This window comes from Mugil cephalus, chromosome 4 (assembly GCF_022458985.1).
Source record: "Mugil cephalus isolate CIBA_MC_2020 chromosome 4, CIBA_Mcephalus_1.1, whole genome shotgun sequence".
Taxonomy (NCBI): Eukaryota; Metazoa; Chordata; class Actinopteri; order Mugiliformes; family Mugilidae; genus Mugil; species Mugil cephalus.
The window spans coordinates 384362-394315 of record NC_061773.1 but is presented as its reverse complement, the minus strand read 5'-3'; the positions used below and the strand labels follow the sequence as shown (position 1 = coordinate 394315).

Genomic DNA, 9954 nt, shown 5'->3' with positions numbered 1-9954 from the left:
AAAGAAACACACACCTGACTGACTATACATGGGAACTAAATGAACAACATGTTGTTGTTGTGGAAACTATTGCTGCTGGATACAAAAGTCATTTTTTCTGTACATTGTAATAAAATAGGCTGTGTTTATCCCTGATTAGTTGTGTGTCATTTGCTACCAAATCAGAATCTAGAGAAGATAGACCCAACTGATGATACTGATTTCTAAGCACACTGTCAATTCACTGCTGCTGATTGTACTATATCACAGTAAGTTACAGGTAGATTCTATTATTTTTCATCCCATCTAACCCAAAAGAGTAATTCTGTGCAACAGATGCAAATACTCACCAGAGAGGGCCATATGGTCAGACTGTTACTGGACTTGTACTGGTACTGGCTCTGATGAACTGTTGGTTGCTCTGGCTGCTTGGAGGACTGTCCAAGACATCTTGTTGGCCTTATTAAAGGACAGATAGAAGTAATATACATAGACATCACATAGCTCAATCTGGCTATATTAATACCTAAGAGAATTATATCCTCAGTAGCCAATTGATATATTTTAAACTGTTCCTTTCTCAATATAATGCAGTACACTACCACTAAGGCCCACTATGAAATGAGTGATGAACAAGGTGTGGTGTATAGTCATCACCTTTTTCAAAACAAAAATGTAGAGAAGATTCTTTGAAGTATAATTCATAGTAGAACTGCTGTATTGGACTGCATTGATTAGAACAGGTGGACCTAATAAGTAGATGTTGACTATGCACATTTTTTTAATGTGAAAGTTTATTCTGTACAAACTGAAACAATATTTGTCTTTTTGAGCAGTGACAGACGTTTCCTGGCTTCAACTCGTCTCAGGACAGAAAGGAGGTCACTCTCCTGCAGGTAGCTCAGGTCCTCAACTCCTAAACATTACAGCTGCTCCAGCAAAGGCAACGGGGTCTCTGAGTTTGGGCATTGATTTGATGAAAGCCTAGGAGGACTAGAAGGGATGAAAAACACAGTTTTTACTGTCACATTTTAATCTTTGAAACACCAGATTACTCTGAGTGAACAACGCTATGCTTAAGTGAAATTACTCTTGTCTCACAAAGCTTGTACACAGGCAAAGGGTAATAATCTAGTTTCCGCTCAGGGTTCCAACATTTCATGCTCTGTCTTGCTTGTTTCACTTCATACAATGCAAATGCTGGCATATAGGACACGTCATGAGGTGTAACAATAAAGTATACATGCTGGTCCTGCATCACAAGCATGAGCTCAATCTGTCTGAATTCAAGTGCCTCACCTTGGTTTAAACACAGAAAGAGTCTCTTTTTGTACTGAGTGCCTTTCCACTGCACCTTGGTAGCTGCTCAACATTGGGTTCTTTGACTGAGGTTTCTCCTACTGCACTTCACTGTACATTTCAGCACGGAAAGGAGTGGAGTTCTTATCCACCAGTTCATGCCATGAAATCAACTCTCACCACTTATGTGCAGAGAGAAAGACAAAACAATGATGAATCATGAAATTTGCCAAAATCAAAATAAATGCTATTGGTTGTGAAATAGTTAGCTTATCCTTTACATACTTTTCAGTATTGTTTTGAATTCATGTTGACCACTGACTAGTGTTGCACCAAAATTAAAATAATTAAAACCTTGAAAAAGGCAGAGTAGGTCGCTCCTCCTATATTTGTGAGAGGCAAGAGGAAGATGAAAATATTAGTTTTAAGAAAGAGTAAGTGGTTGAAATAAACCATTACCAAATCTCAGTATCATTTAGAAAACATTTGTTGTCTCTTCTTTCGAAGAAATTCAACTTAAAATGTCTCACTAGCAACTCCTGCAAGTGGAGGAGTAGCTTCATTTTGATACTTGCCTTCTGCCTTTGTCCTTCCTCCAGCCTCGACATTAGTTGCTGTTTGAGATATGACGTCATATCCCGTCTGGAGCCTTCGCCACCAATTTCGATAGGCTGTCACAGGCAAACGAAATGGAAACTGAAAAATCTGTCTCCTAACTTTTGTCCACATTGGTCTGAAGATAGTCTGTGCTGATTTGTGTGAGAATCGGACAAGATTTGAGACCCCTGAAACTTTTGAAGTGTTTTCGACAAAATCCAAGATGGCGTGCGATTTTTACGAACAATGTTTTTCTAATTACAGCGCCCTCTAGAGGCCAAACCACCCCAAATTCATGGTGTCCACTTGGGTCAGGGTCAGGAGCCATACTGCTCCAAATGATGATGATGTCAATATGTCACACCGCTGCTAAGATATAAGCTCACATCGAAAACGACACAAAATATTGCATTGTAAATTTAAGAATCCACCTCCTAACTTTTGTGCGGCTTGGTCTGAAGATAGTCTGTGTCAATTTTCGTAAAAATCGGACAAAATTTGTGACCTGTGAAAACTTTTAAAGGTTTCTGACAAAATCCGAGATGGCAGAAAATCTCTCATGATGCATTATGACGTCACAGGGAAGGCTGAATTCAGCATGATGCAAGGATCGCAAAGATACCTTGTTTGTAAATTTTGGGTGTACGGTTCAAAAGTTACGTGCGCAAATGTACCTTCAAATTTGACCCATTGGTGGCGCTACATGTAATTCAGGCAAATTAAATATACGACTGTCCTTAAGCTACGTGCAACTTTTCACAACTTTTTACCATACTGTTTTATGGGCTGCCGTAGACTCCCATAGCGGAAGACGGAAGAATGATAACAAATATAGCTGCATGCAGCAATGTCGGCGAAGGATTGGCGGAAATATGAGCTGACTTGCTGGTTGGCGGCTTCGCTGGCAAATTTGATTGGCTGTAGTGGGCAAACAGATTGGACAATGAAAATGCCACTCTGTAACTTTTGAGCAGCTCTGTCTAAAGATAGCCTGTGCCGATTTTCGTGAGAATCGTACATAATTTGCTACCCGTGAAATTTTTTAAAGGTTTTTGACAAAATCCAATATGGCGGACAAATTCTTGCAATTGTGAGAAAAGTTTTGCCAGGTCCTGAAAGGGGACATTCCACAGTATCAGCAGACATGAAATTTTACTCTGAAATCCTAACATGTTGAGAGAAAAGAACAAAAATGCAATTTGCTAATTACAGCGTCTCCTAGTGTCCGAATGACACCAAATTTTTATTGCGCATTTTGGAGGGAGTCTTGAAGTGTCCGACCAAGTTTGGTCTTCGGAAGTCAAAGCATCGCCGAGATATGAGCAAATTCCTGTTTGGTGGCATGAAAAGTTGGCATGAACTTTCAATGGAGCACCCCACAGTACCTGTGGATGCCACAAAGTCATTTCAAATATAAACCCATCAAGAGATATGAGCAAAAACCATGTTTTTCTAATTACAATTCTATCTATCTATCTATCTATCTATCTATCTATCTATCTATCTATCTATCTATTGTTCTGTCTTTCTTTGGCAGTAGCAGGAAGACACATAGTTGAAGGCACCATTTTAATGAGTAATATTCACATCAGTCTCAGCGCAACCCAGACAAATTCAAAGTCAATCAACGTCAAAGTCAAATACCAAAGTCAATCAAACACCCTACCCCCACTTTCTCTGTCAATGATGCTCTAACAAAGCCGTAGTCAGTTTTTGCTACTACTAGTCCAGTTGCCTTTTCGAGTGGATTACTTGCGACACACTTTCAAAAGAACAGAACAGACTTCATGTCATTGTACATCTCAGTATACAATGAAACTGGAGAGAACATCTCCATCTCCTTTAGTCATCCAGTTCATTGTTAAATTCCCATCATCAACATGCCATCCATTACCAGGCTGATGATGCCATGCAAAAAGCTTTGTAGCTTGCCTCATTCACATTTTGAGCACCTGGTTGGTTGTACAGGTGACACCTTAGCTATGTCAAAGATCCTTACTCTGTTGCCAACTCCTATGAAAAAAATACAAGCTTCATGGTAAATCTGTCTGCACACTTACAGCAATTACTGCCACATCCATATGGGCTCTTTATGACCACAGTCCTATTCTCCAATGCAGCATGTTGTGCATGTAAAAACAGTCTGATGTCACTTTCTTCATCATCACATGTCAGATCTTCACCAGCACTCTGTGACAGTCACACAATAACATACTGTACTCTTTGGCCCAGCAGTATGGTTAGCACCTTGCCATGCAACATAAAGGAATTCCACAAGTACCTCTTTATTTGTTCCTTCTGACCGAAACTTTTTCTATTGTGTTTGTATCTTCTGATCCCGTCCAGTCAATATCGTGACAATGTCTATGTGTCTGCAACATATGTCTCGTCTCTCATCCTCCAATCCAAGCCACTTTGTGATGGCATCCCTGTAAGTATCCGATCACGTAAGTATAAAATCATGTTCTCTCTTTCACAGATGTTAAATGTGTGTAGCACTGTTTGTGAACACGTTTGTTCGTTTCACTAGGACTTTCCAAAGTAGTTTCCTCATATTCGACCGAGAATATAATTTATTGAAACAGAAATTACATTCTCAAAACAACGTGGACAAACCTCCAACCCACTTGGCAATTGTTCACAACACAATTGTATTTCTCATTGATTTAATCACTTTGCAAATGTCTTAGTACAGGTAGCCTACAGTTAGCACGGTTAGCCTACATTTAGCACAATTTCCAAGTGAATAGATCCTGTTGATCTAAACTGATTGATTGATTCTCAGTCTAATGGTTATTCTCTCCAAAACATGTCAGCATCATTTCATTCTATAAGTCATCACATTCAAAATAGTCTGTTCAACTGTCAAAATGAGTCAAGAACCTAATACCATGAATATCATATATGAATCTCTTGGAACATTTGATAAATTGATTAATTGACAGTCAGGTGAAACTAGAACTTGACTAACAAAGGAGGATCTCAGATGACCAATCAAAGAATGTTTAGTTGCCTGACAGGTGCTGTCCATGATTGTGAATGCTGCCAAACATGTATATATAGAGCTTGACCAGGATTAGTACAATTTCTGAACATGGATGCACCTGGCCAAGTAAATGAACAAGGGCAACTGCCTGCTCGAGGAAGAGGAAGAAGAAAAGGAGGAGGAGTAAGGGTGCGTGGTGGTAGAATAGGGGGAAGAGGTCGAGGACCACCGTGGCCTGCTCATCAGAGCCTGGTTCACTACTCATCCAAAGATGGTCATGGTGTTCCTACCACCTTACTCTCCTTTCCTCAATCCTATTGAGGAGTTTTTCTCCGATTGGAGGTGGACAGTGTATGAGCATCAGGCTCAAAATCAGAGGTCCTTGCTCCATCCAGTGGACACTGCGTGTGATGATATTACAGGAGATAAGTGCAGGGGGATGGTTGCGACATGCACGCCGTTTCTTCCCTCATTGCATCGGAAGGGAGAATATACGCTGTGATGTGGACGAGAATCTGTGGCCAGACAGACAGCAGCGTGTGGATGGCCAGGAGGGTGAGAATGATGGCCAGGAGAGGGAGGGTGAGGAGAGCGACCAGTGAAGAAATGTTAGTTTTGAATCTCCGGCTTTATTTACAGCACTGTAGGCTACATATAATTTTCCTTGTTTTTTGTGTATATGTGTTTATATTACAGTATATTGTGCTCTATACATTTTCTTTTAACTCTGATGTATGGAAGTTACTTCATGTGTGTGAATAAAATGGTTACAATTTCCCTGACAGTATGAGTGCAATGTGTGAAGTCAAACCTTGGAGGGTACTCTTACCGTAAAGTCCTATTTTTTTCTTTTTTTTTCAGTTTTATACACAATTGTATTCTGTTAGCTAGAAAAAAAATGAGTACAGTAACCATTGTGAATGAAGGACTGGGTTAAGACTGAGAGGTGGACATAAGGGATATTTCAACGGTCCTCTGCCATAGTGACAAAACATCTAACCATTTTGACTTGCAGTGCTCACACAATGCTCAAGGGACAATGCATTTTGGGGGCACCGACTGTTTATATGAGAAAGAAATTTAGTTTTGACACATGAGTGAACTGTTTTGGGAGAGATATGAGCTTTTGGAGGTGAACCATGGTGTTGTGCTGAACTGAAAGACTGTTTTGCCAAATGATCTTTGAGTTTTGAAAACGTAATTTCTGTTTCAAGAAATGAGCCAAACCAATGGAAAAAAACTGTAATATAATGAAGTAAAAAGTATGTAGATGACAGAGGTAGGAACGAGATTCATTGGTCCAATGATCTAAAAGTCGACCACGTACAGTATGGGTGGAACACTGGACACCCATTTGGTTTGACCACTGCAGATTAAAGAGCTGAAATTCCCCCAAAAGCTTCATAGCTTAAATGTGACGTTGTTGTGTGTGGTTGTGTATTGCACAGAACCAAGTATAGTTACCAGCAGTGGGCCTGATATAGGTGGTTTATCTTTCTGTATCAACCACTGACTAACTGCTAACTGCATGGTGATGCTAACTCCATGAGCTGTGATTGGTCCACTTGGTAGTAGCGTGTTTCTGCTTTAGTATTTGTGGCTACTTTTCCGTCTCTACAATTGATTGTTTTGGATCAATACAGATGGAACATATTGAGGTTAACTGAGGAGATTTCTGAGCTACAAACATTTATGTGAACCTGGCGAAAGTTGCAGTCACCATTGTTGAATGTGAAGCAAGAATTAATCCAACTGAGAAACAGCATGGACTAGCAACCCATTCTGACATCTTCTCTGATGCATGTCCCACCCACTACACACTTTGTCAGGTTTAAATCACACAATTAAGTATTAATGGCATTCCTTTAAGTTGGTGTAGGGGTGATGGGAGGAGGTAGAGGTGAAGATTTTATGGTTCCAATCTGTGAAGCTGTGGTGGTGTCATAGGAGAGAAAGTGCAGCATTGTCACGTAGCTTGCAGACCAGGCGTGGAAAACACTGTGGTATCCTGCTTTATAAGGGAAACCAGGTTCCACACAGGTCACAGTGTTCTTGGTGCAGCTGAGCTGAGTTGCAGAGGTGGGGGTTCAAGAGTCACCAGTGTCTGGGTTTGATGTGTTAAGGGTTCTGCTTGTAGAAAATGCCCTTTGATGACATGCTCTCCTTTTTACAGCAGCCAACCCCTCCCTCCCTCCATCTCTACCTCCCAACAGCACTAGTCTATCTGGAAGCCATTTGTTCAGTTTCCACAGGGAAAAGTTCAGGCTTGGTCACCTCCAGTAAATGCTGACTGTTTATTTACCCACAGCACTTGACCCATTAGACAAACTGAAACAGGACAACTGTAGAACAACTGATCACACTGGCCACCTAAGTACAGGAGCCAGTGTCTGCAGTGTTTGGATTAATCAGAAAGAGCATTGTTGATATTCATGCATCTCATACTTGCCATCTCTCTCACAAACGTCTAATTACTAGAGTCATAAGGAAATAGGTAGAGGAGCTGTGGCATAGCTGGTACAAAATCTGAAAGGAAGATTGGGGTCCCTGAGCAGATTGTACCTGACCTGAGACATCTGAAATATACACAACCACAAGTCACTGAAACCAAAGAAGGGGATAAAGACATTTTTGTTTTGCCTAAAATATAGCATCTCCTCTAAAGTCTTGTATTACAATGTTGAAAATCATGCCACAAAAATACTTATATATTATATATATTATAGTGGCCTGAGACTGATGGCTACAGGAAGATTAAAATGCTCATAGGTCTTAATTTAACTTTGTAGTTATTTCCAGGAGCGATTTGTGATGCCTTGCATAACAACAAGGTTTGTTTGTTGAGTTTTCATTGTAAAATACAAATTGACAAGTAGCCTAAAATACAGGGTCTTATTACAGCAAAACTATGTATTGTGTTAAAATGCAAAAGCAAATTGTATTACAATGTGGTAGGATGTGGAGATGGCTACATTAACTACTTTAATGCTATTGTGCTGTTAAATGTGCAACTACATCTGACAGATAAAAATATTTCCTCTGAAATGCAGCTGGAGAATAAAACAAGAACTACAAAACCTGAGTAAATGTATAGGTACGTGTTCTGCTGCTGATCTGATTTGCCATTAAACTATCACCACAAAGTAGTGAAATAATGCATAAATAAAGATAACCAGAGTTGCCTCTTACCATTAATAAAAACAACTGCGCACACTAAGTCAGTTCCACATTTCACAACACCAGATATTTACAACCACAAAACAATTTCCCTGCTCGGATCAATAAGGTGATCTTGAATCTTGAAAACAATTGAGGAAAAAGCGTGTTGTTCCATCTGCTCCACCCCCCTCCTTAATAATACTGAGGGGCTACTGTAGCTGCTATAAGAGCCCTCCCTGTCAAATAGTTGCTGGACAATCTTAAGGAGAAGTGTCAAAACAAACTGGGCAACCTTGCTGTCCAAATCTTGTAGATAAAGCGACTTTTACGCATGGCTCTTGTCTAAATTCTCTGTTTCCTAGTGGTAAATAAAGAACTGCTTTCCCTTGTGGATATATTGCCCATAATGGCTTTCACTATGCTGAGGCCGGTGTCCACGCATCCCTTCTCTTACCCTGCGGACCTGACCTTAATGTCGGACGACGACGACGAAGGGAAAAGCGGTGAGAGCGATGGTGGCACCTATCAAGGCTTCGGCTTCTGCGGAGCTCCGGGTTACCATCGGGAGTCTGGCGGCGTGATGGTCCGGCAGCGGAATGCTGCTAACGCCAGGGAGAGACACCGGACCCAGAACGTTAACACGGCCTTCACGGCACTGCGAACACTCATTCCCACTGAGCCAGTGGACAGAAAACTCTCCAAACTCGAAACGCTGCGCCTGGCGTCAAGCTACATATCCCACTTGGCCAACATGCTGGTGGTCGGGGACGGCAGGGAGGACGGTCAGCCGTGCCTGGGTGCCGTCTACAAGAGGAGTGGAGAGGGCAAGCTGCCCCGGACTATCTGCACATTCTGCCTCAGCAACCAACGGGAAGGGGTAGAACACTCACTTTGCTTAGTGTAACATGCATGGCTACTTAAGTAGTTAGTAGGTGGAAGTGTGTGTTGCTTATTCCAAAATTCAGTGCATAGAAAAGTTGGGAAATAGAAAGTAGTTGTTGTTAAGTCCTTCTTTTCTGTAAACACATCCCCTAAAAAGTAATGTTGCAGAGGTAATATTTTAATTTAAATTACTTTGCTCAGACAATTGAAAAATAAACGCTTAGCCCCAAGTAATGAAATAGAGCTTACATTATCCCAGTGAAATGATCACTTGGTCCATCTTGGTGCTCACAAATCTCCCTGCTGGGATATAGCCTATTTATTATTCAGTGCATGGAGCAAAATGTTTTATTATTTGCAGATTGGTCATTAGAACCCATGCATGTGCTTTGGAAGGCGCATTTGATCTAAATTTGGAGACAGTGTTTTGGAGTAAGATATTTTCCACAGCTACACAGATCGGTAATTGGAGTGTTTTAATTGACATTGGTGGTAAATTTTCTTTTCTGTTCACAGGTGAAGGACAGATGAGACTGCGTGAAAATGCATGGAACCAACAAAAGACAAATAAGTCGATGGTGAAAGCGTTTGACGCCTGGGACTTTTCTCAGGAGACTTCCCAGTGTTCCGAAGACACTTGAAAAATTTCAGCACAAAAAGTTTTACAGGGCTTCTTTGAAATTCTGTTAGTTTTCTTCAGTGGTCACTTTGCCCATGTGTTGGTGAGAAGATTAGATGGGATAACACCAAAGCCACCTGTATTCCTCTGGCATACAGAAGTTCCCATGTACATAGTCTTGCCTGGAGGAAATATATTTTTTAAACCAAAAATGAGTGATGACAGGAAGGGCTTTCTTAAAAAATAAATGATTTTTACGATGCTAATACTAAACATTCATTTAAAATCAGCAACTTAGAACGAATCAATTCCAACTCTAGATTAGGCATGGATTTACTTTTAACTCAAATCATTGGATAATGCAGATCAGTGCACATAACATAACTGCATTATTTATTTATTTATTTTTTTAAAGATAAAAAAAGACAATTTT

General features: G+C 40.5%; 1 protein-coding gene across 1 annotated transcript; it reads left to right on the top strand.

The window, feature by feature from the left end:
- The first annotated feature begins 8426 nt into the window (after positions 1 to 8426).
- LOC125007120 (transcription factor 15-like) lies at positions 8427 to 9433 on the top strand. The gene is made up of 2 exons (XM_047583725.1): positions 8427 to 8897; positions 9419 to 9433. The coding sequence occupies exons 1-2, from the start codon at positions 8427 to 8429 to the stop codon at positions 9431 to 9433; spliced, it is 486 nt and encodes a 161-aa protein (XP_047439681.1).
- The last annotated feature ends 521 nt before the right edge of the window (positions 9434 to 9954 follow it).